The 26,265-nt window shown below is 41.1% G+C and overlaps 1 protein-coding gene and 1 pseudogene across 2 annotated transcripts in view; one reads left to right on the top strand and one right to left on the bottom strand.

Moving 5' to 3' along the window:
* Positions 1–632: 632 nt before the first annotated feature.
* LOC308568723 (small ribosomal subunit protein eS25 pseudogene) lies at positions 633–12,017 on the bottom strand (annotated as a pseudogene). The gene is made up of 2 exons: positions 11,978–12,017; positions 633–1,036 (listed from the first exon to the last, which is right to left on the bottom strand). The product of its transcript is annotated as a small ribosomal subunit protein eS25 pseudogene (transcript).
* Positions 12,018–14,542: 2,525 nt separating this feature from the next.
* The window catches only part of METTL16 (methyltransferase 16, RNA N6-adenosine), a 55,015-nt gene continuing 43,292 nt past the window's right edge, over positions 14,543–26,265 (top strand). Inside the window, exons 1-2 of the mRNA XM_081161878.1 lie at positions 14,543–14,680; positions 19,480–19,607. Coding sequence (XP_081018004.1) covers positions 19,480–19,607 — 128 coding nt within the window. The 5' untranslated portion in view covers positions 14,543–14,680. The remainder of the gene's footprint in view (positions 14,681–19,479; positions 19,608–26,265) is intronic.

The following is a 26,265-nucleotide window of genomic DNA, read 5'->3' as shown; positions in this document are numbered from 1 at the left end:
TTTGGATGAGAAAGCTGTGGGTAATTTTTTCTTCTTTTTACTTTTCCTTAATTGTCCTCCATGAGCATAATTTTCTTTGTAATGAAATTTATATATTTAAATATGTATGTGTGTGTATTTTTTAAAACAAGGCTTGATCCATGGCCTAGAGCTCTGAAGAGGTTGGAGAAAGCAGGGAGGGAGGTAAAAGGGATTTTTTTCCAGGCCCTGTTGAACTCTGTTCTGCTCAGCGACTGAGTTGGTCATCAATTGTCTCCTTCCTGCCTGGTAAGCAAATGTTGGGTGATGTCATGGACAGAATGAGCCAAGAAATGATGGGTCATGATGAATGGGAGCCTCTGTTCATGAGAAATACAGGAAAACTCACATAGTTTAAATGTCAGTGGTTCTCAAAGCGTGATTCTCACATCAGCAGTCTCAGCATTGCTCGTTAGAAATGTAACTTCTCTGGCCCCTTCTGAGACCTGATAGATCATGACTCTTGGACCCAGCAAGGTATATTCTAACAAGCCCTCCAAGGGATTCTGATGCCTGTCAAAGTTTGAGAACACTTTCTTTTTCTACATCTTATCTTATTATTTTTTTTAACAAAATTTTATTTTTCAAAATGTACAGCTGGTGGCACCTGTTGTTTATGCATCTTCACCAGCAGCTGGGGCATCCCCACCCTTGGTGTTTCTGGTGTAAATTACCTGAGCTCTGTGCTTTGCAACCAGTTTAATAAGCCCTTTACTAAGGAGCTCCTGTAGGGCTGCCCTGGCCAAGGAACCTCGGATCTTCAGTCTCTCAGAGCCAACAGCCAAGGGTATAAGCTTATTGTTGGGAACTTCCTTACGGAGTTTGTCATGTTGCTCTGTCAAACAAGACTAGGTTATTGAGCTTGTCCTGACTTTGCCTTTGGATGACTTCTTGTTGGCCTTGTTCCCGTATTTGTTCACTGGGTCTTTGTCTTTCTTGGCTGACTTTAGGGCACCTTTCTTCTTCTTGTCCATGGGAGGCATGGCGAGACTGGAAGAGCAGTGGGTACCCCTGCTGCCTTGATGAGATATCAGACCAAGAGGTTAATTTATTTTTAAGATTAAGTTTTTAAAACACAAATGTTTTATTTTTAATAGTTTTAAATTTACAGAAACATTTCAAAGATAGCACAGAGAATTCTATACACCACACCCAGTTTTTCCTATTATTCATATCTTACACTAATATGGTACATTTGGAGAACCACTCTTACTGAGTAGTCACTGGTGAGCTTACTTTAGATTGGTCCCTGGGGTAGATTTCAGTCCCGAGGCTGGAAGGAGCTAAGAGAGGTGCTTATGATGACCATCAACTCTGTTCGCATTTGAATAAGACTTAAATGGGTTATTTCAGTAGATGCCTTTGAAATAAGCCAAGGAATTTATCCCCATTTTACAGATTAAAAAAAGCAAGCCTTGAAAATCAGAAAGATGAAATGATTTTCCCAAGATCATACAACTGATAACTGATATTTATTGTACTTTTCCAATAGGCCAAGTCTTATTGATAATATATCAACAGCAAGTATATGTTATCTCATTTAAATCTCACACAAATCTTATAAGGTAAGTACCACTATTATAGCTTCATTTTATAGACAAGGAAACTGAGGCACAGGAAGACTAAGTAACTTACTCTTGGACACACAGCTTTTTTTGAAAAAAAGTTCAAATAGTGTTTGTTTGTTGGTTTGTTTTACAGTTTACATCCAATATTATTTTGCAATAGTTTCAGGTGGACACACAGCTTTAAGTAAAGGAACTGGGATGTAAACCTGAGAGGTCTGACTTTAGGACAGGTGTTCATAACCATGGAGATATAGAGTGAGTATGATGCCTTTGAAAGGTTTCAGCTTGGTTAGACTAAATTACATTTCCCAGAGTTCCCTTTTCAGTATGTTTCCAGTTAGCATGAGCCACAAAAGAGTTTCTTGTGGAAGCTTTGGAGGGTGGAAATGAAGCAGCAGCTACTCTGTAGCTGGCCTATGTTGCGGATTATCTGCTGCCTCAGCTCACTGACATGAGCAGCAGCCATGCACGCAACTGTTACATCTTCCTGCAGCTTCTCTGACTTCTGGGCCGAGGATGGGTGCTTAGCTCTGTGCAAAGAGCCTGGCTTCTGCATGACACCCACACCATCAACACCAGAGGCAATGAGAACTGACACAGGCTTCAGTGGACCCTCATGGGCTCCAGATCATGCCTGGAAGTACCAGCTTATTTTTTCCTCTCCTCCACTTTATATCCATTTTCTATTCCCAACTGCCTGCTCTGCGGACGTCAAGCTTCAGTGTCAGACATGCAGACGACAGCCTTGTTTGTGTGCCCAATACTTCGAAAGGCCAAAACTCAAAACGTCAGAGTTTGGAGTAAGGAAAGGTTTATTGATCAAGAAGGAATCCACTGAGAAGATGGGAGACCTAATGGTGCCTCAAATTCATCTTGCTCACTGGACTAGGGTAAGGGATTTTAAGGGGCTAGGGGACACAGGTATGCGAGGTGCTGGTGGGACAAGTTTTATTTGGAGGAACTTGGGACTTGGCCATTTATGGTAAAAAGGCATCAACACCGGATCTTCCTGGACAACGCAGACCCATGACATCTGAAAGAATTCAGATGTTCAAGTTCCGATTATGTGCCGGTCCTTTGTTTCCTGGGGGGTGGGGGCAGCAAGACTTTGTTTCGGGGTGCAGCTGGAGGTCAAAGTTCTCTCCTCTTCGAATGCTTCGGCTGTATGACCTGCAGTTTTGATCTGTTGTTTATGGGATGTAACCATGCTAAAGGAAAGTTTATAGTTTAGTTTTAAATGCATATATCAGAAAGGAAGAAAGGCTAAGATTCGGTGTTCAAAGCAGCCATGTCAAGAAAAAAAATTTTTTTTAATTCTCACTGGAGGGTATTTTTTCCATTGCTTTTCAGAGAAAGTGGAAAGGGGAGGGAGAGAGAGAGAGAGAGAGAGATATTGATGTGAGACAGACACATTGTTTGGTTGCCTCCCGCATGCACCCCCAAACCTGCAACCGAGGTACATGCCCTTGGCCAGAATCGAACCTGGGACCCTTCAGTTTGCGGGCCAATGCTCTTAACCACTGAATCAAACCGGCTAGGGCAAGAAAATTTTTTAAATGACAGATTAAACCCAAAGAATATGAAAGATTAACTAAGATAAGAGCAGAACTGCCCTGTCTTTTTCTAATGTGCTGCTTCTATTTTTCTGTGATTAAAAAAAAAAAAAATGTTAATTTTTGTGTAAACTAGGTGTAAATAAACCCTACTAAAGGTTAAAAAGATTATTTAGATATTAACCTATGTACACACTCTCTCCCCCTTCATTTAAGCAAATAATAATAGGTCTTGTGCTACCAGTCTCAGCGAGAATTTGTGGTTCCTGTTGAAGAAATAGGGATTGAGAGAGATGAATTCCCCCTGACCAGGGTTTCTTATGACCTAGGCCCTTGAACTTGGATGGAAAAAAAAATTACATCTTTATTTTTCATTAACCTGTATCTGAAAGGTAGCATTCAATTATGAAAGTAGGCAAAAAAAAACACTGTTGCATTAATAGTGCCCATGCCTTTTTCATCAGCAGATATCAGCTATCTTCATATCCTATTATGGTTGTTGCAATATGTTGAAATATTGTTTACATTTTATCACTACTTCAAAAGTATGAAGTTATTAGATCCATCACTAGATCTCAGTATTCGATATTTTAAAAAACCCATGCATTACTATATCATGTCTGCTTTCAAACTATTTTTATAATTGTACATCAGTATTTCCCCCCAGGCCAGTGGAAGGTAAAAAGGAAAGAGCAGAGAGGCTGTGAGAGTGAGAGCAGGAGCACTGGTCCTCCGAGAGGGCGCGGCATCAGGGACTATGTCCCATGTCACCAAGTTGGGAATGGAAACAGTCGAGAGAGCCACTGTGCCCCGTGGGGATCAATGCCTGAGCGCCTGATGTCCCCTCCCCCCCAAAAAAAAGCTCTCCCAAAACTGTGCATAATTCATGAGGGAACCCCCAAAAAGCTAAACTCCATTTCTCATACAACTGAGTGTGAGGGCTGGAGTTTGTGGCAGCTGTGAAGGCATAGCTTTAGTTACAGGATTTCTGAGCACCGTAAACCTAAACAGCATAGAAAAAGTTCAACATCTGTGCTCAGGTTGTAAGATCTAGCCTGGACTAGCTGTGCATATTGTGAAGTTAAATGAAAAAAGAACTCCCCTTTGTGTTATAGTCATACGGTCTCATATATGACAGTTGAATAATTAAAAAAAAACAACCACCACCACCACACGACCAGTTTTAATCGGGCTGCTCAGGGGCCTTTGGTGGAATTCCTGAGCAGTGGCGATGTTGAGGACGGGGCTGGCGTTCGGCAGTCTGTGTGTGTGCCACAGCTGGGACCGGCCATTTGCTGCCTCACTGGTCGGGGGACAAACATGGGACCCCAGACATCTTTGCACGGAGTCCAGTCTCCACTGTCTCCATTAGAGTCTCCACTGGCAGCCTCACGGACCAACTCTGTTCTCCGTCTCACTTTCTCCCATTTCTCCATTTCAAAGATAAATTCTCAACTCATGGGCTGAAAAAGGCACCAGGGCTAAGCTGCTTCCTCCTCCTTTCCAATTCCCTCCCCGAAATTAAATCCCCATTTGAGGCGAGGAGGACGACTAGCCCTGCTCCCCTTGGATTCTTGCAGAGAACGTGCTTTCCCACCCCCGTGTCCCCTCCTCAGGCCTTTCTTACCCTCAGTGTACCCGAAGCCCTGCAGGGAGGAGAGGAAGGGTCTGCGGGAGAGGTAAAGGTAGTGTCCAAGTTTTTGTTATTCCCAGAACCCTGACTTTGCCCTTCTATAGCTGGGCTTAGTGTGGGAAGAGCCTCAGGCCTCAGCTTGCCAGATTGTGCAATGGATCAGCTGACAGGTGAGGCAGGCTCCTCCTGCCCGCAGATAGTATCAGCAGTTTCAAAGGTAAACATCTTCTAAGGTTGAATGTCTGGCCCGTGGATGAAGCTCGGGCAGGGCTAAGCCTGCAGCTGTAGGCCCTTGTCCCTCACCTCCATGCCTGAGCAAGAAGCAGGGAGGCGAGGTGGCGGAGAGGCAGGAGGCCTGGGTTCTGGTCCAGGACCTGACAGCAGAGCATCCCTAGCTCATCCAAGTCTCCTCCTCACTCTAGCCTCAGTTGTTCCATCTTTAACGCAAGTGGGTGAAACTAGATGAACGTCTTTTCCATCTTTTTTTTTTTTTTAATATTTTTATTGATTTCATTGATTTCAGAGAGAGGAAAAGGAGAGGAAGAGAGAGACAGAAGCATCAATGATGCGTCATTGATCGGCTGCCTCCTGCACGCCCCCTGCTGGGGATCGAGTCCACAGCCCAGGCCTGTGCCCTGATCCGGACTCGAACCAAGGTCTCCTGGATCCTGGGTGGATGCTCAACCATTGAGCCACGCTGGCTGGGTGGCTCATCTTTTAAGGGTCCTTGCACATAATCTACATCCCAAAGAACAATACCCTCTATCTCTTAGGCAAACCAATAGGCTCCATGGTGATGAGGGACCTATCCAAAGACACACAGTCAGACCCGGGGAAGAGGGGATTGGAGCTCACCTATTTAGAATCCTAATCCACTCAACTGCATTGGTCAAGTCTAAACCTCACCTCAGGAGCTCTGCCCCTCTCCTAAAGGTTGGGTGGTCTTTCAATCAAGATACATGCCAGGGGGAGAAAGTTCAAGGCCCTGGAGAGCCCTAGACCTGCTGCTGAGCTCACAATGGGTGAGGAAGGGAGCCAAAGGAGCTTGTGACCAGGGGTGCAAAAAGAAGCCTGGAGGCCCAGCCAGGTGTGAGACTGGCAGCTGGGAAGGAGCGGGTGCTAGGGATGCATTAGGGTAAGAAAAAATCGGGGCTGGAATGGTTTGCTTCTTCAGAGAACACTGTCCTAAGCGTCGTCCTGTTGTTGTCAGAGAAAAATGCCATATCATCTAAACATGCAGTCAGATTGGCTGGGGAAAGAGGCCATTACTCACACAGTCTACGAGAAACAGATGGGAAAGGGGCAGAAGGGAGGCATGCTCCAATTTCTGAACGGCGAGAGGGAGGTGGGTTTTTATAAGCTTCCATGGGTCTCTGAAGGCCTGGCTTCTTTTTTTTTTTTTTTTTTTAAATATATCTTTATTGATTTCAGAGAGAGGAAAGGAGAGGGAGAGAAAGAAACATCAATGATGTGAGAGTCATTGATCGGCTGCCTCCTGCACGCCCCTGACGGGATCGAGGGGATCGAGCCCGCAACCCGGGCATGTGCCCTGACCGAGAATCGAACCCCGATCGCCTGGATCCTAGGTCAACGCTCAACCGCTGAGCCCCGCCCGCCGGGCAGGCCTGGCTTCTTGCTTCCTGGTCCACGGTGCCTGTTGGAGGCCCGCAGAGATGGGGTTCAGAGGATGAATAACCTCCAGAGGCCACAGTAGCGGCTAGGAGTTTCACCTTTCTATTTTGTAAATTCTGAAGCATTTGATAGAGCCAACAGAATATATGTGATGTATATGCAGTCAGGCGCATAATAATGAAACAGCCCGGCCAGGCGGGGCACAGCGGTTGAGCGTCGACCTAGGATCTAGGCGATCGGGGATCGATTCCCGGTCAGGGCACATGCCCGGGTTGCGGGCTCCATCCCCAGTCGGGGGCGTGCAGGAGGCAGCGGATCAAGGACTCTCTCATCATTGATGTTTCTCTCTCTCTCTCTCTCTGAAATCAATAAAGATATATTAAAAAAATAATAATGAAGCACACACCTGTGAACCCACTGCCCCATTTAAGAACTAGAACCCTGCTACCTGTGTTCAAAGATCTCATCCTCGGCCTTGGCCAGAGGTGACTGCTGTTGGGAATTTGTCCCACAGTCTTTTGCTTTTCTTTCTATTTCCCCACACGGAAAGCACCAAATAATAAATGGTTTAGTTTTGCTTATTTTAAAATTTAACCAGAATGTATTTTATGAATTACTTTTTCCACTCGTATCTCTCAGACTCGTCCGGCCTGATGTGTGTGTAGTTCATTCATTAGCACTAGTATTTCGTTGTGTGAATATGCCACCATTAATTTATCCATGCTTTTGTCCAAGGGCATTTGGATTCTTTCCAGCTTTTTGTTGTTTCGATGTCTATGTTTCCTGGAGCCAAAGTATAAGAGTTTCTCTGGGGTATATACCCTGGAGTGGAATTATTGGGTCAAATTGTTTTTCGGAGTAGATGCCAATTTATGTTCCACCCGTCAGAGTTCCTGTAGTGCCACATCCTCACCAAGACTTGGGATTGTTTTCCACTTTCCAGAAGAACCCCTAACTGGGTATCTCTGCCGGTGACCCTGAGGTAGGCTCCCACCTTTTCCAGCCAGAGTCCATGGCTTTTTGAATGCCCCAGTGACCATGCTGGGCTGTTTCCTTGTACCTACATTCATAACTGAACATCGCTGAGCACAGAAAGGGGAGGAAACGAGGTTAGGGACACACTAGGAGACTTGGGGTCTTTCTACGTGACTATCAAAATCACTGGATCCCTTTAGAGAATGAAGGCAAATTTAAAAAAATTTTTTTTCCTTTTTTTCCCCAATTACAGTTTATATTCAATATTATTTTGTATTTGTTGAAGCCAGATTGTTAGTTTTGCCCCAACCCAAAGCACACTGGAGCCTGGTCTCCTAGGTTGACTGAAGAGGCCTGATTAATTTTCTTCCCTATCAACCCCAGCACTCCTGTTTCGCAGGTGAACGCTCTTTACCTCCCTCCACTCTCTCTTCCACTCTCTAAGTCAATATTTCTCCAAGTGTGGTCCACCACCCACCCACATGAGAATCAGCTAGGGTACTTGTTTAAAATGCAGATGCTCAGACCTCTCCTCAGACTGAATCTGACTCTCTGGGGTGCAGCTCTGGAACCTGCTGTTTAACAAGTTCCCCAGATGATCCATGTGCACACTGAGGTTTGAGGGCTGTTGCTCTCTGCACTGCCCTTAGGGAGCTCAGGCCAAGGTCATCTCCAGGCACATTCAGACACTCTCCCAACAGCTTCTCCATAAGAAACGAGTCAAATCCCATCTTCCCATGGCCCCTGGGACAGCAGGGATGAGAGGACCACTTAAATTGTAACGTGTGTGTACAAGGTGTGCACCCCAGCCTCGTTTACAGTAAAGAGAAACTGAAAAAAGCTGTCTGCCAGTGGACCTCTGGTCCAACAGTATAACGGTATATCTTTCCAATGGAATGTTGTGCAACTATTCAAAGTGACTTTTTGTTTTTTGTTATGCAAAGTGCCGAGGTCCCAGAAAACCTCAGCGTATTGTTTGTGGATTCCAAAGAAATAACCCGGAGGACTGGCTGTGAAGGACATGGGCTTATTAGGACTTATATGTGCACCAGTAGCAGTCGACTATGAAGTTTACCACTGCACTGGCTGCCACCAGTGAAGTTGTCCCACTAAGTCCCATCTGGCCTGCGGATGGGCCACACCAGGGGCGGCCAGCTGGTGTATTGTTTTGCTATCACTCACAACTTCCCAAAACAAGGTTTTAAAGAGTACAGAAAACAGAAAATCAGGGCATGCAGAGGCAGGGGGATGTACCCCTGCGCAAACTGTGCAAGATCAAAACACTCACTGTTTACAATCCAGGCTCACATCTAGAAGCGGTTTCTCTTTGGCCTTTCTTAGACTGAGTTGCTGGACAGGTTTCCAAGGTCTCACAGTCTGTTTACAGATGGCCTTCGTTATGGTTCCACAGAGGGAGGGGGAGTTTGAACATGGGAAGGGGCCCATGTTCCCATTAACCATATATTTTTATTTTTATTATTGCATCTCCCCTTCCTCCCTTCCCTTCCCTCCTTTCCTTTCCCTCCCTTCCCTTCCCTCCCTCCTTCCTTGTCCTCACTGTCATGTTTTCCCTTTTTTTTTTTTTAATATATCTTTATTGATTTCAAAGAGGAAGGGAGAGGGAGAGAGAAACATCAATGATGAGAGAGTCATTGATCGGCTGCCTCCTGCATGCCCCCCACTGAGGATCGAGCCCACAACCCAGGCATGTGCCCTGACTGGGAATTGAACCGAGATCTCTTGGATCCTAGGTCCATGCTCAACCACTGAGCTATGCCCGGCTGGCTCTTCTTTTTTTTTTTTACCCTCACCTGAGGATATTTTTTCCATTGCTTTTCAGAGAGAGTGGAAGGGAGAGAGAGAGAGAGATTTGTAGTTCCACTTATTCATGAATTCATTGGTTGATTCTTGTATGCCTCCTGACCGAGGATTCAGCCAGTATCAGGATGACACTCTAACCAACTGAGCTGCCCAACCAGGGCCAGTATAGATTTATTTTTAACAGCCGTATAGCATTTCATAATACTAGGCATTCATAACTTATTTACTCATTTCCCTACTGAGGGATATTTATGTTGTTCCCCCCCCCCTTTTTTTTCTATTTTATTAACAATGTGACAATGATCATCAATATGCCTACTTTAATCTCACCATAAACATGAATTTCTCTGGGATATAACTTAAAAATGGAATTGCTGGTTAGGAGAATATATACACATTTATTCATTTTCAATATACCTCATACAAAATTCAAAAATCACTACATCAATCATATTGAAATGCAAATCTCCTTCCTACTCCTGTCTCCCAATCGTCAATTCTTCATTCCTGAATCAATCGCTGCCATCAGTTTTTACCTTTCACAGATATTCTACGATTGGCCATTTTAGATTTAAAAATATATATTGCTAAATTAGCCTTCAAAAGGACAATTTATATTTGCTATGGTGGATTGCAATTGACCACAGATTCTTTGCTGTTCCTCCTACACAGAGATGAAGTCTATTTCCCTACTCCTTGTATTTAGGCTGGCGTAGGCCTTAAGAGATACTGTAGCTTATTTTCTCATTTTATTGTAATGTCCTGTGATGTGAATAAACCCAGTCTATCCCACTGGAGGGCAAGAAATCATGTGAAGCAGAGAGACACACTTCTAGCTTAGGTTCCCTGGACCAGGGATTGGCAAACTTTTTCCGTAAAGGACTAGATAATAAATATTTTCAGCTTTGCAGGCTATATGGTATCTCTTGCAACTAGTGAACTCTGCTGTTGTATTGTGAAAGCAGCCATAAATAATATGTAAATAAGTAGGTGTGGCCAATTTTGCCCACTGGAAGTAGTTTGTTGATCCTAACCCTAGACCAAGCAGCTTGCCAACTGCCAGGCACGAAAGGTCATCCTAAACCATCCAAGCTCCAGTGTAGTCTCCAGCAAACTGCAGAGATCAGCTGAACTAGCTCAGATCAGAATAACTGCCCAGTGAATATGCAGAATTTTGAGTAACAATTAATGTCTGTTATTTTAAGCCACAAAGTTTTAGTTTGTTACACATCAAAAGCTAACCAATTTACCAACCTCTGCCATCATTGAACATTATCAATATTTTTTATTTTTATTAATCTGATACATTAAAAATGATACATTATATTTTACTATGTCTTTTTATGGTTACTTATGCATTCCATCATTTTTTCATATACATTCATTGGTCAACTATATATGCTCTTTTGTGAGTTTCCTCTTCATATCCATTGCTCATTTAATTTAAAAAAAAATTATTGATTTTAGAAAGAGGAATGGAGAAGGGGAGAGAAAGAGGGAAACATCAATTTGTTGTTCCACTCATTTATGTATTCATTGGTAGTTTCTTGTATAAGCACTGACCAGAGATTGAACCTGCAACCTTGGCATGTTGGGATGACATCTAACCAATTGAGCTACCCAGCCAGGGGCTCTATGGCTCCTTTTAACACTGGCTTATTTTCTTATTAATCTGTCATTGTTTGAAAATATATCTTGGGTATTAACCCTTGTCTGTTATATATATATTGCAAATATTTTCTACTTGTTGTCTATTACTTGTACTTTTTTCATATTAAAATTGTAAAATTATTTATTTATTATTATTTTTTGTTAATCCTCACCTGAGGATATTTTTTTCATTGATTTTTAGAGAGAGTGGGTGAAAGGGAGGAACAGAGAGGGGAAGAGAGAGAGAGAAACATCGATTGGTTGCTTTGAGCACAAGCCCTGACTGGGGCTGGGGATAGAACTTCAACTCTTCGGTGTGCGGGCTGACGCTCTAACTACTGAGAACACCAGCCAGGGCTTATACTGAATTTTAAAATTTTTATATAATCAACTTTAGCAATAATTTCCTCAAATTTTTTAGTCTGTCAATGGCACTATTTTTGGGTTATCAGCACTATTTGGTGTTTATTTATTTTTAATTAATATCTTCTGTTTTGGGGACATGGAATAGGAGGGAGGGTAGTCAGATGTACATTTAAATCCAGTTCTTCCAACAGCTATTACTTTTTTGAAATTTACTTTCCAAGTTCTTGAAAGAATTCAGCATTATTTATAATAATAAAAAATAAGGTGTCCTAAGTGTAAAGCATCACTTGAGTAGCTCTCTCAGTTACGTGAATATAGGCTAAGAAAGTCATTATTCTGGGAGTAGGGTATAGCTTTTGTGACTTAATTAAGGTGGCCATTAGGTCTCTGATATATTAACGTGGTCCATAAGAAGGAGCTGGATAAATTTATATAAGGAGGACCCTGGGTCTTCCGGGCTAGAAGGAACTGATACTCAATCAGTGCTCCCCCCAGACATGAAGTTATAGAGACTTGTGGATGTTGACTGGCTGGCCTTGGCCAAAGGACGGTGGCAGGGAAGAATAACAAGGTCTTTGAAATAATTAACTTCTGTAAAGTAGGAGCCCAGGCTGATACCTTCAAGGGTTAATTTCAGGCTGATGCTGAAAGCAGTTCTGGCACCAGCTATGCAACATTTCAGAATTAGCAGCATTACCCACTGAACGCGCAGAATCAGTTTATATAAAGAGGCAGCATGAAGAAAAGGTGTAATTGACTACCTGGATGCCTGTACTGTCCTCGTTGGTGTATGGAAGTTGGACAGACTTCTACCAGATTATATTCTTGGGAATTGAGGGTAAATCAGAGAGATGAGCCCTAAGAGACAGATGTTGAATATCTTATTAATCTATTTTGTGTAGTCTCTAAACAATTTTCATTTTATGTAAAAAAATTTAAAGATGTATTTATCATTGTACCACAATTTTAGGAGCAGGCGAACATATGTCCATCCATAAGGAAATTAGTTAAAAAGTGTGCTACGTTCATACAACGGAATACTATGCACCCATCACAAAGGACTATGTAGAACTATATTAATTAAAGTTAGAGAATCTCTAAAACTTATATTTGAGTAAAAATATAAATAACATTTCTATAAAATTATTTAGTCATATATCCTTATGGATATATAGAGGTCTAGAAGTAAGGTTACCAAAATTTGATGGTGATTGGCTCTAGGTAGTGAGATTTCAGATAATTTTTGCTTTCTTTTTCATACTTTCCTATATTATTAAAAAAATTTTTTTTACAAATTTACTATAATGAAAAAAAATTTACTATAATGAATATGCTTTATCTTTATGAAATAATTTTTTAAAAATGGAAGGAGACCAGAGATGTTATAAGGAATGGTGGTAGTAGTAGTAGTCGTAGTAGTAGTAGTAATAGCTTACTATGAACCAGAAACTATAAGTGTTTTATACGCATTATCTGATTTAATTCTCACAACAGCTCTATGAGATTACTATTCGGTTTTGCAAAATTGAGCAAACTGAGGCTTGAATTGTTTCAGTAAATTGTCCATAATCACAGTGAGTGGTGGGGCAAGATTAAAGCCCAAATTCCCTGGCTGCAGAGCGCCCCTGGCTCTCTGGTTCGACCCACAGGGGAGGCTGGATCTCTGGAGTTAACAGAGAAATTCACCAGCATTTTAAATACAATCCACTTTCAATCCTACTAGTCTTACCTCCATGGCTATTTTCTCTTTTACTTTACGAGAAGAAAGCACTAAAAACTGCAAAAATAACCAATACCAAAGTCACTACCAACTAAAGACAGAAAACTTTCTGTGGTATTCTACTACAATGGTAGACCCAGTGAGCCATACCTTCTAGTACTGGAAGGTGCCCTGGCATTGTCCCCACTTTTTGAGTCTGGGCTGGCCCTTTGACTTGCTTTAACAAATAGAATATGGTGAAAGCACCAGTTCTGGGCCTAAGCTTCCACTGTTGCCCTTTTGGGAGACCTGAAGCACCATGTAAGAAGCCTGGCTACTCTGCTGGAGAGATTATTAGAAAAGGTCACATGGAGAGAGAGAGAGAGACAGACTTTGAGACTACAGGAGGAGAGAGGCCCAGTCATTCCAGCTGAACCAGCCCCCAGTGAATGTTACTATGAACAGCAACTACAGCAGAAGAATGGCTGGGGGGGGGGCAGGCTAATCCCAGTCCACAGTGGGATGTTTTTAACTGTACATTTTGGGGTGGTTGGTTACGTAACAGACAATGAAAACACCTCTTCGCCTTTCCTTGGGTGACTACTGGTAAAGCTGAGATCTCCATTCCTTACTCCTTCTCAATTTTATGGCAATCGTTTGCAAGACGCTTTCACATTAATTACCAGGGCCTAGGCAAGCTTTTTAATGTAAAGAGGTACTAGGCGAGAGTCCAGAGACTTTAGCCCTAGTTGTATATCTTTTGAAAGTAATTTACCTTTTTCGTTTGTTTGTTTTAAATCCTCACCCAAGGATACATTTATTGATTTTCATTGATTTTGATTTTTATTTTCTGAGAGAGAAACGTCCACTGGATGCCTCCGCATGCCCGGATCTGGGATGGAACCGCAACCTGGACGTGTCCTGAGCGGAACCTAACCTTTGGGTTTACAGGACCACGCTCCAACCAACTGAGCCACACAACTGAGCCAGGGCAAGTAACGTACCGCTTTTTCACACCTGTAAAGTAGGGAGAATAATGCTCACTCCACTTACCAGAGGGTACAAATGAATAAAACCGAGTTGAAAAGAAAAATGAAATGTATTTAATAGCGCTTCCAGCTCAAGAGGCAGGTGAAGAAATACAAAGAGCGGGGACTGGATATCATCAGGGTGTCAGATCTTGAACAAATGATCCCCAGTTCTTTCTCTGTAAATGAAACTACTCTTTCTTACCTGACAGTTTATCTGTGATGTTAAAATGAGGCATCGCTGTAGAGGCCTGTTGCACAATAAACGCTAACTGCCCGCCATCAAATCCAGAAGCTTTCTCCCCCGCCCCCTGCCCCCGCCGCCCTCCTCCTATTTCCTGACCAACCCCAGAGACTGTGATTTAGTAAGTCTGGAGTGAGGCTCAGAAAGCAACTTTAAAAAATAAATAAATCTATATTTGCAAAAAACAAGTTACCTAGCGGATTCTAACGCAGGTACCTTCGCTCAAAGGACACCGCTGGCTACCACGCCCCTTTTTCTGTTGGAAGGAGCCGCAAACTCTAGGTCTCGCGATAGTTTTTTCTTTCTTCAGAATCTACTACAGATCTCGCGAGGTGTTGATTGTCCAATCACGAGGCTGGATGGTTGCCCAAGATGGCGGCGCGCTGGGATCGTAACACCTGCGTTTCTAGGAGCTTCACGCTGCAAATGGCTTGAGACTGGGGTTAGAGGCCCACTCCAGCCTGGTGGTCTGGCTGGAATTTTGCTCTCAGAGGTAAGTCACTTATTGTCTTTCACGATGGTTGGGAGTTCACTTAGCCCATGTGTCACCCAGGTTCCTCGTTCTCGGGCTCTGGGCCCACGAGGTGCTGACTTCGGGGTCTAGGGGGACAGACCCGATAGGGGGTGGAGGCAGGTGAGGAGCTGACTAATTGAATGGAGACTAGGGATTAAAGTAGGGAAGACCCCCGGGGCCGAGGAGGTTTAGAAAGATCCGAAACTGAGACGGGAAGACAAACTGAATGGATAAAATGAGAGTGTGGAAGGAGTGGAAGAGCTGGAGAACTGGCAGTAGTGAGACTATAAGAAAAAGTATTTATGAGGGAAGGCAACCAGGAAAAAGGGAGATTGGTGTTGAGGTGGGAGGGATCTGTTAAGATGGGATTTGAGATTCTGAAAGCGAAATTTAGACTGTGGTGTTAAGGTGAGTGGTAGTTGAAGAAGACTATGTAAGGATCAAGAGAAACCAAGGAAACAGTAGCTTCAGGGTTCTACTACTTTGGCTTTTTGGACAGACTCGGACACCCGGAAGAAAAAGACCCAACCCTAGGACTAAACCCCTCTGAGAGTCAAGATGGGGGAACGTTTACCGAGAATGAGGGTGCTGTCTTTCAGTGGCCGGGACAGTGAAAAGAGTTACACATCAGTGTTTTCAGTCAACAAATAATGAGTGCCCACTCTCTCAGGCCCTAATTTTGGTGCTGGGATATTGCAGTGAACAAGCTAGACAAAAGATTTTCCCTCGTGAAGCTTAGTGGCAGGGCAGGTTTTATTTTATTTTATTTTTCAGAGAGAGTCTGAGGGAGAGAGAGAGAGAGAGAAACATTGATGTGAGAGAGACACATTCATTGGTTGCCTCCCCCACGCGCCTGGACAGAGGCTGAGGATTGAGACTGCAACCCAGGTATGTGTCCTTGGCTGGAATCAAACCCAGGATCCTTCAGTCCAAGGGCTGACGCTCTAATCACTGAGCCAAATCAACTAGGGTGGCAGAGCCAATTTAAAAAAATAAGTGAAATATATGGAATGTCAAATAGGTAAATTCTATGTAGAAGATAGAAGCTAGTAAGGGAGACCAGGAGTGTGTTCGCTTCCTGCAATTTTGAGTAAAGGTCCTCAGCAGGAAAGGCATCAGTGAGGTGCTATTTGATTCAAAGACCTGAACAAGCCCAGAGTATCTTGCACGTATGTGTTTCTGGGGGAAGAGAAGTCCATGCAGACCAACCAGCAAATGCAGAAGTCCTGAGGCAGGAGTATACCAGAATCTATAGACAACAAGGAGGACAGTGTAGCTAGAGCAGAATGTGTCAGGAAGAGAAAGTAGATTAGGTTAGAAGGAAGTGATAATGCTGATACCAGGTAAGAAGTGACACTGAACTAAATTGAGAAATGTGATAGATTTAGCTAAGGACCCACTGCCTGTATGAGGAGCTTGGTTAGCAAAGAAGTGGCTTTATTGACTCATTCTGTATGTGTTGTGACCAAAAAGATTGAGTAATGTAGGAATGAATTGAATCAGCTGTATGTGAATGAAAAAGGGCCTATGTAATAAACCTGACAAGCTCCTGGGGGCCACATGGCAGGCCCAGTCACCAAAAAATAACCACACAAGATGGTCTGATCATAAATTCCAACTGGGCAGGTCATAGTGGGTAGTTACGTTGCGGGCCTGTAGCTCTCTTAGCAAAAGTCAGTCTTTATCTTAAGTGAGCCCTGTGCATTGTTCTTATGCATTTAGGATAACGTACCTTTAAAATGTCAGAGTAAATGAAAGAAGAAAAATGAGAAGAGCAATATGTCTGGAGCATAGTGCTGGAAGAGGGAAGTAGCAACTAATGAGGCTGGAGGGATAGGCAAGGCCTAGATTGTATATGCCTTGTTAATAATTTTGGACTTTATCAACCTAATAGCTTTAGGAAGCCACTGAAGGGATTTAGCAAAGAATATTCAGATTTGTGTGGGATGGGGGAGGGAAGACTTGTCTGCTGCATGAAAAGTGGATTGCAGGGGCTAGAGTGGTTATAGAGAGATCAGTTAGAGACTATTATCATAATCTGAGAAAGAGATGATAATCACCTGGTTTAGAGATGTGGAGTTGTGAAGGGTGGGGAATAGATAGGGTCAAGAAATAATGAGGAGAATATTCAGGACATGGTGCGTTTGGAATGGGGGAGGTGGAATGGAGAAGATGCTAAAGATTTCCGGGTTGTGCACCACAAGAAAGTGGTGTCATTCAGTGAAATAGGGAAGATTAGATGAGGGCCATCTCGGGGTGGGTAGAAATTATTTGATTTTAGACATGTGCATGAAATACTTTTCAGCCATTCAAGGGAGAAGTCTAGTGGGTAGTTGGATATATGATATGGAAAGGTCTGGGTGAAGACAATTCTTTTTTGAAAATGGTTGTTAAATTTCCAATGTACAAAGCTGTCAAAAAACCTTCTGAAATAGTGTGTTAACAGATTTACTACTATGTAAAATTACAGATATGACTTAACCAGGGAGATTAGGGAAGGAAAGACCTTTCTGAAGAAGAGATGCTTGAAGTGTGATAGTAAGGATGAGTAGGAATTCATCAGGTGAATGGGGGGGAAGGGTAGAGGACATTGTAGAACAGCGATTTTTCAACCTGTGTGCCACAAGAGTTTTTAAAACATGCAATACCTGACTATTTAGTCAGGTAAAAAAATGACAATAGCCAACACAGTAATAGCTGTCTGGTGTGAATTAATCAAATTTACACCTTTTTTTTGGTCAGATCAGCAGAAAATATAATAGATTTTTTTGGTGTACCACAGAATTTTAGCAATTAGTTTATGTGTGCCATGAGATGAAAAGAGTTGAAAATCACTTATAGACAAAAGGAGTAGCCTGTGTAAAGACCCTGTTGTCAGAGTGGAGGGACAGAAAAATGAGCTTGGGAGTGGAGGGGGTGTGACTTAAGCTGATAATAACAGAAATGGGCTAGCCCACGCCAGGCTCGACCTTATTTGTATGCTGAAGTAAGGTTTTTTGTTTTTATCCTAAGAGTAAGATTTTGAGCAAGTGGGCATACGAGGAGGATGTGATGAGATTTGTGTTTAGAAATTATCACTGTAAGGTGGAAAAAGGAATGGAGAGAATAAAAGAGGATTCAGGGAGACCAATTAAGAGACTGTTATAGCAGTCTAGGTAACTTGTATTGGGCTTATATTGGTGGAGATAGGGAAAAATTGATGGATTTGGGAGGTATTTAGTAGATTAAATCCAGGTGACTGTTGATTTCTTGGGATATGAGAGGGCTAGAGAGCTATCTGGTGATTCCTAGGTTTCTGGCTTACATAGTACTGTTTAGATAAATGCTCATTATAAAAAAGAATGGGAAATGCAGAGTGGTATAAAGAAAATAAAAGTCACCTACTACCCAGAGTATGTAGTATTCTAAAATATTTTTAAATTACCAACTACAGAGTTTTACTAAATCACTATCAATGGCTTTTCTTCTAGTTTTCATTTTTTGCAATAAATGCATTAACTTTTTTCCTCTTTGTAATCTGGTGGAAGACAAATTATGTTTGTTTTCATTTAGTTTTAGCTACCTAGGAGTGACAAGACTGACATTTTCAAAGGAAATTGGAATAGAAGATATTTTTTGAGACTTAAGTGATTTTTGGTACACTAGAAAATATTCAGTCCATGCAAGGCTATTGTGAAAACTAACCTCTGATTATAATATTCTTGGCTGTAGTTTATAGGACTTTCTGCTACTTTGATGCTTTAAAGGAATAGTTTCCAATTTTCTTTCCTTGGTTTAAAAAAAAAAAAAAGATTCATCATATGCTGTATACATTATTGTGGCAAAATATATATAACATAAAATTTACCATTTTAACCATTTTTAAATGTTCCGTGTGCCATTCAGTAACGTTAAGTATATTCACAATGTTGTGCAGCAGTCGCCACTATTCATTTCTAGAAGTTTTTAATCCTGAACAGAAACCATGTATCCATTAAAGAATCACTCATCAGTCCTCCCTCCTCCCAACCCCTAGTCACCTCTTTTCTGCTCTATCTGTATGAATTTGCCTAGTCTTGGCACTTCATGTAAGTGGTATAATGCGATATTTAATATAATATAATACTCCTTTTGGGTGTGGCTTATTTCCCTTAGCATAATGTTTTTAAGGTTTGCCCATGTTGTAGCACGGATCAGAATTGCATTCCTTTTTATGGTTGAATGTTCCATTGTATGTATATACCACATTCTGTTTATTCATGTGTATGGACGGTTGGGGTTGTTTCCATCTTTTGGCTGTTGTGAATAATGATGCTGGGAACATTGGTAGGCAAATACAAGTTTGAGTCCCTGCTTTCAGTTCTTTGGCATATACTCTGGAGTGGAAATGCTGGATCATATGGTGATTCTGTGTTTTAACTTTTTAAAACCACCAACAGTTTTCCAAAGTATGTACCATTTTATGTTCCCACCTGCAATACATGAGGGCTCTCATTTCTTCACATTCTTTCCAAAATTTATTATTTTCTTCTAAAAAATTTTAAATAATAGCCATCCTAATGTGTAGAAGTGGTATCATATTGTGGTTTCGATTTGCATTTTTCTAATGACAGATGATGTTGAGCATCTTTTCATATTCTTTTTGTTTTGCACATTTAAAAAATATAACTTCTACTTTCTCACTTGATTGGTAAGGATGTGTTGGCTGTAACTAGTGTCTTGGCAACCACAGTTTTTCCCCATTAATATTTTTTAAACTAAATGTGCTCACTTTTCCCCTTTTCTTTTTCTTTTTAAAGATGGCTCTGAGTAAATCAATGCATGCAAGAAATAGATACAAGGACAAACCTCCTGACTTTGCATATCTGGCATCCAAATATCCAGATTTTAAGCAACATGTTCATATAAATCTGAATGGAAGAGTGAGGTAGGTAACAGATGAAGAATTCTTGATATGTATTATTGTAGTGTAATCGGAATGGTACAGAGTAGTGGAAAGTGTACTGGACTGATAGTAGACCTGAATACTAATCCTAGGACAAATCACTTACCCTCTTTGGGTTTTAACTTTTTAATCTATAAAATAAGAGGATTGGACAAATGTTTTTAAATTTCCTCTGGCTTTAAGAAAAATCCCTCTCAATGTCCAAGTTATTGCTTACCCAGAAGAGACCCCAGAGTACTGCAGAGGCCTTAGAATTGTGCTCTAAAACTTGGTGGCTGGTGCCCTGGTCAGTATAGGTCAGTTGGTTGGGCATCCTCCGTGCATCGAAAGGTTGCTGACTGGATTCCCAGTCAGGGCACAAGCCCTGGTTTCCAGCTTGATCCCCAGTAGGGGGCATGCAGGAGGTAGCTGATCAGTGGCAGTCTCACATCGATGCTTCTCTGTCTCCCTCTTCCTTCCTCTCTCTCTCTAAAAATCAATTTGAAAAAAAATTATTAAAAAAAAAAAAATCAAACTTGGTGGCTGCTGATGGTCTAAAGTTCTTTTTTAAAGTGTATGTTATTTTGAGGTAGGAAAATAATAACCATGACATCAAAACTGTGATTTCACAGATATTATTACTTAGGATGTCACTGTATTTAAGTAAAAAAGCTGATTTTTTAAAATTAAGAAAATAATAGTACGAGTTCTTCAGGAAATGGCCAAGATTATGATAATGGTATGGGAGATTATGATAATGGATGTGCATAACAGAACCTTGAGAAGGAAATATTTGACTGCATTCCTAAACTCTGGGAGTTAAGAGGGGATGGAAATTCCATGCCTGCCTGGGGAAAGGTGTGCTGATTTAACTGTGGGGAGGAGGGAAGGGAAGGAATAATAGGATCATTGGGCTGACCTCTTTCTCCTGGCAGTCTTCTTATGACTTTAGAAATAGAGGTCCTAGGGCAGGCCTTAACCTGAGGACCAAGATACCTTAGAAATCATATAAAAGTATTTAAAAAATATATTTATGTTCATTTTTCTGGGAAGTAATCCTTAGTTTTCATCGGATTCTCAAAGTGATCTGTGATATCACTCCCCATCCCAATATGCAAAAGCTGAGATCAAATGCTCCAGAACCATGGTTTCCAAGCTTTTTTGTCTATTTCATTCAATAAAAAGTTGAGCACAGCCCCAGTTATGAATTCTGTACTACTTAATATTTATTAATCATTCTGTGCTAAGTTCTAGGAAAGTCATAATAAGAAAGACATGTGGATATGTGTTACATGCCATTGAGTTGGCTATGATTCCTGGCGACCCTATGAATGGGTGATGTCTACAATGTCCTGTCCTCAACAGCCCTGCTCAGCTCCAGACTCATTCCTGTGGCTTCTTGTATGGAGTCAATCAATCTCATATTTGGTCTCTTTTCCTGCTGCCTTCTATTTTTCCCAGCAATATCGTCTTTTCCAAAGAACCCTGCTTCTCACAGTGTGCCCAAAGTAGGACAGCTTCAGTTTTGTTGTTTTTGCCTCCAGCGATATTTCAGGCTTAATTTGCTGTAGGACCCACTTGTTCATTTTTCTGGTGGTCCAGGGTCCTTAGAGCTCCCCTCCAATACCACATTTCAAATGAATCCATCTTTTCCTATCAGCTTTCTTCACTGTCCAACTTTCATATCCATACATAGTAATTGGGAACACGAGGGTGTGGGTGATCTTCGACTTGGTCTCTAATGACTCATCTTTGCTCTTGGGGATCTCCCCTAATTCTTCCATTGCTGCCCTTTGAGTCTCAGCCCTCTCTTGATTTCTTGGCTGCAGTCTCCATTTGAATTGATGACTGAACCAATATAAGCAAAATCTTTAACAATTTCAGTATCTTCTGTCAATGTTAAAGTTGTGTATCTGCGGTTACGATTTTTGTCTTGATCAAATATAGTCCTGCTTTGGCACTTTTTTCTTTCACTTTAATTAGAAGTCGTTTCAAATCATTGCTACTTTCTACCAGTAAGATGGTGTCATCTGCATATCTTAAGTTATTGATAGTTTTTCCACCAATTTCCACTACTCCCCCTGAGTCTGGCTGAGTTTTTCACATATGTTTTTCCTGCAGTTCAGAATAGGAAAAGAATGACAAAGAAGAAGAAGAGGAAGGCATAGTTGCTGCCGTATTTGGAGTTCACACACTAGTGAGGATAGTGGACAGATAAACAGGCCTTGTTTGCCTGAGTTTCTCAGAATCTGTGGGGTGTGAATGGCATCACACAGAAAGGGGATCTGACCCTGACTTTGGATTTAGAGAATCATTTGAAACAGATGTGGTGTCTTGGTTGAGTTCTGAAGAATGAGTAGGAGTTAGCCCAGCAGAAAGAAGAGTGACACAAGTGGGGGAGCAGCGTGTGCAGAGAGCACCAACAGTAGGGGAACTGCAAAGTTGGACATGCCTAGGACAACTGACAGAAGATGGGGCTGGGGAGGCTTATGCTTGCAGTACTTTATAAGGCCCGGGGAGGAGTTTGGAGTTTATCTTAAGGACATGGTGTGGAGAGGTCTGTGTCTTCACAGTTACCATCCCTATCCTTATCCACTAAAGTTTTAAAGTAGGGGAATAACATGTTCAGAATTGTGTTTCGACAGATGTGTTCTAGGAACAGGATTGTGGAGGGTGGATTGCAGGGGAAATTAAGACTGGAGATACAGGGAAGTAAGTAGAAAATGGTTTTAATAATCCAGATTAGATACATTGGTGGCCTAATTAGATAGAGGCAGTAAGGATACAGATTACTGGATGAATTAGAGAGAAATTCATAGATAGAATTAGCAGGACATGTTGGAAATTAAGAAGTAGGAACCAAGTATGGTGCTTAGGATTTCAAATTAGCAAGAAGATAGGTGATAGTACCATTTAATGAAGTAGGGACCAAGGGGAAATGAGCTGGTTTTGGGGAGATGATGTTTTCAGTTTCTGGCATATAGAATATGAGAAGTCTGTGGGATATTCAAGTGGAGTATTTCATAGGCAATTGAAACAGAAGTCTGAAGAGGGTACAGCAGTGATGTAGGGATGTTATTTGTGAAGGCCCTGGGCCTTTGAACTGAATACTGGAGGGTAAGTAGAAGCAGGGGGAGGAATTCCAACTATAGAGAACAGAATTTTGTGAAATGCATGGTAAGTTTGGAGAACTGCATGTAGATGGAGCTAAAGTTGATACAGGATAGCAGATTGGGGAATAAAAGAAGATGAGACTGAAAGGAAAACAGAAAAATGACAAAGAACCCTTCATAGCATACAGATAGAATGGACTTGATTGCTTAGACATTGAGGAACCAGAGGAGGATTTTTAAGATGGTTAGAATTTTTAAGATGATTTAAGATTTATATAGTGGTACCTCGGTTTTCAAACATCTCCGTTGACGAACATTTCGGTTTACCAACACCGTAAACCTGGAAGTAAATGCTTTGGTTTTTTAACATGCCTTGGAAGTCGAACATGCCACACGGCGTCCACTGAGTGCAAGATCCTGAGGCCTAGCTGTTGGTTGTTGATCCCTCGGTTCTCGAACGTTTCAGAACTCGAACGGTCTTCCGGAACGAATTACATTAGAAAACCAAGGTACCACTGTATATATTTTTAAAATCACTCAGATCAGACCAAACAGATCTGTTATCACAACATTTCTGAATAGACATTCAATAAATATTTGTTAAATCATGAGAATAATTTCTCTGTAAAATCTGTTTGTTGCCCGGCCGTGTGTGGCTCAGCAGTTGAGCATGGACCTAGGATCCAGGAGGTCCCAGTTTGATTCCCAGTCAGGGCACATGCCTGGGTTGCAGGCTCGGTCCCCAGTCGGGGGCATGCAGGAGGCAGCCAATCAATGACAACTCTCTAATCATTGATGTTTCAACTCTCTCTCCCTCTCCCTTCCTCTCTCTGAAATCAATAAAGATATATATATTTTTAAAAATCTGTTTGCCGTTCATATATGGCATACCTAAAACAAAATTACAGATAAATAAAAAAGGGTTAGGCAAAAATATACTAGACAAATGAGAGTTTCCTCCAAATCTGAAAATACAAGGCAAAAACACATAAAATTGGAAAAGATGCTTGTTTATATTGATCAGTGAAGATTTAAAAGTGAAGACTTTTAGCATTTTGAAAAATATAACAGAAATATCTTTTTAAAGTGTTTGACGTATGCCCAGCTGGCGTGGCTCAGCGATTGAGCATCAACTTAGGATCCAGGAGATCAAGGTTCAGTTCCCGGTCAGGGCACATGTCTGGGTTGCAGTTTCAGTCCCCAGTAGGGGTGTGCAGGAGGCAGCTGATCAATGACTCATCATTGATGTTTCTATCTCTCTCGCTTCCTCTGCCTTCCTCTCTCTGAAATCAATAAAGACATATTAAAAAAAAGAGAAGAGCCTGGCCAGGTGTGGCTCAGCAGTTAAGCATCGACCTAGGATCCAGGCGATTGGGGTTCGATTCCTTGTCAGGGCACATGCCCGGGTTGCGGGCTCCATCCCCAGTCGGAGGCGTGCAGGAGGCAGCCGATCAATGACTCTCTCATCATTGATGTTTCTATCTCTCTCTCTCCCTCTCCTTTCCTGTCTCTGAAATCAATAAAGATATATTTAAAAAAAGAAAAAAAAGACAGTGCTTTTTCTTAAAAAAAATGGGGGGGGGTTGACATAATTTGGAGACATTTTTCTTTGTATTTCTAACCAAATAGAAATACTTGGTTAGAAATAGTGCTAACTGTTATCCAAACAGTATCTTGGTTAATACCAAGACAGTACTTTGGTTAATAACAAATAGTATTTGGTTAATACTGTAACCAAAATAAACAGAGAGCAGTAGCCTTTAGGGACTTCCAGAGAATCCATGAATGCTTCAGAGACAATTAGATAAAAATACTTGTATATGGTTTTTTTCTTAAGGATATGGGGTTCAAAGCTTTAACCTATAATTTAGAACTTCACTTTTAAAAGAATTATTGACCCAAGAAAGGTTAACTACTGCTGATAAAGGGTCTAAATGATATAATCAGTTTCCCCCCTTTTTATTAAATTTATTGAGGTGATGCTGGTTAACAAAATTATACAGGTTTCAGGTGCACATTTCTGTATACTGTATTGTGTGTTCACCACCCCAAGTCAAATATCCAACTACCACCATTTATTCCCCCATATCCTCCTCAACCTATAAAATCAATGCACTTTTTTTTTTTTTTAAATAACCTTGTACAGGCTTATAATACTAAGAAGCGACTTAGCCAGAACACTCTCTGGCTCAGTCTATTGCTTTCCTTATTGAGATATAAATATTAGGGAGAAAAAGAAAATTATTATATTTTAGAGATGGCTTGATTGTTGTCTACCTGAAAAAAAATTTGAGAATCACCTAAAAATATTCAAGCAAATAAACAAGGTTGTTGAATGAAATATGCATATAAATATTTTAAAAATATAAAACATAATAAATAAAAGAAAATTGATTGTTTTTCAAATACTAGTTGGGAAATATAGTTGCAATAAAAGATTCCATCTGCAATAGCAAAGGGAAATAGCTTTGGCAAGAAATATGTAAAGATCTATGCAAAACAACAGAATTATCCTCAGGGACCTAGAGGAAGACATGAACAATCTAGGTACATAATGTATTTCTGAATGGGAGACCCACTATAGTTAAAATGTTAATTTTCCCCCAATCAAAATCCCTGTAAAGTTTTTGGAGAAAAAGTGACACAATGTTTCCAAATGGGTGGTGGAAATGTGCAAGGGTGTAAAGTTAGAGTAATTAAAATATTAGTATAGTAGTATTGGAACAAGAATGGGCTATCGGTTAGTTGCCCCTTGCAGAGTGGCGTTTGGTAACACACTTATGTCTAAATAACAGAACCTTTGCATATGCCCATTAAATTGAAGGGTGATTCCTGCCAGTCATTCTGCTCAATAGTGTACCTCCCAGAGGGAGTGCAAAGTGGGAAGGGTGACTCTTCCTTTTTTTCTTTTTTTTAAATTAATTAATTTATTTTAGAGAGAGAGGGAGGAGGAGTGTGTGAGAGAGAGTGACATGGAGACATTGATTTGTTACAGTTATTTGTGCATTCATTGGTTGATCCTTGTATGTGCCCTGTCCAGGGATCGAGCCTGCAACCTTGGTGTATCGGGATGATGCTCTAACCAACTGAGCCAACTGGCCAGGGCTGGATTTTTTTTCAATAATGGATTTTTAATAGATTCAGTTGGGACAGCCATAGGAAGGGTACATTATATTCTCTTTCCTACATGTGATACAAAAGAAATTCCTGATGGTTGAATTATTTTAATATATTTATTTTTTTAAATACTAGAAAAAAATATAGGTAGGTGAATGTCTGTATAACTTTGAGTGTAGGAATGGTCTTTTTAAGCATATTGCAAGGGTAGAATTAATAATTTAAAAAGATGGGTTTAGCTATATAGGAAGTAAAAACTTTTACATATCAGGAAATACTAAAAGTAAAAGGTGATGAAACAGTATAAATATTTAAAGTGTATGACAAAATATTAGCTTCCTTTATATATAAAACTCTTATAAGACAATAAGAAAGAAAACAGTAGATAAAGTTAAGGATAAAAATGGGTAATTCACAAAAGGGGAAAAAAT

This window comes from Miniopterus schreibersii (assembly GCF_964146895.1).
Source record: "Miniopterus schreibersii genome assembly, chromosome: 16".
Taxonomy (NCBI): Eukaryota; Metazoa; Chordata; class Mammalia; order Chiroptera; family Miniopteridae; genus Miniopterus; species Miniopterus schreibersii.
Note: the sequence above shows the minus strand (reverse complement) of the source record. Positions and strands in the feature narration are given on the sequence as shown.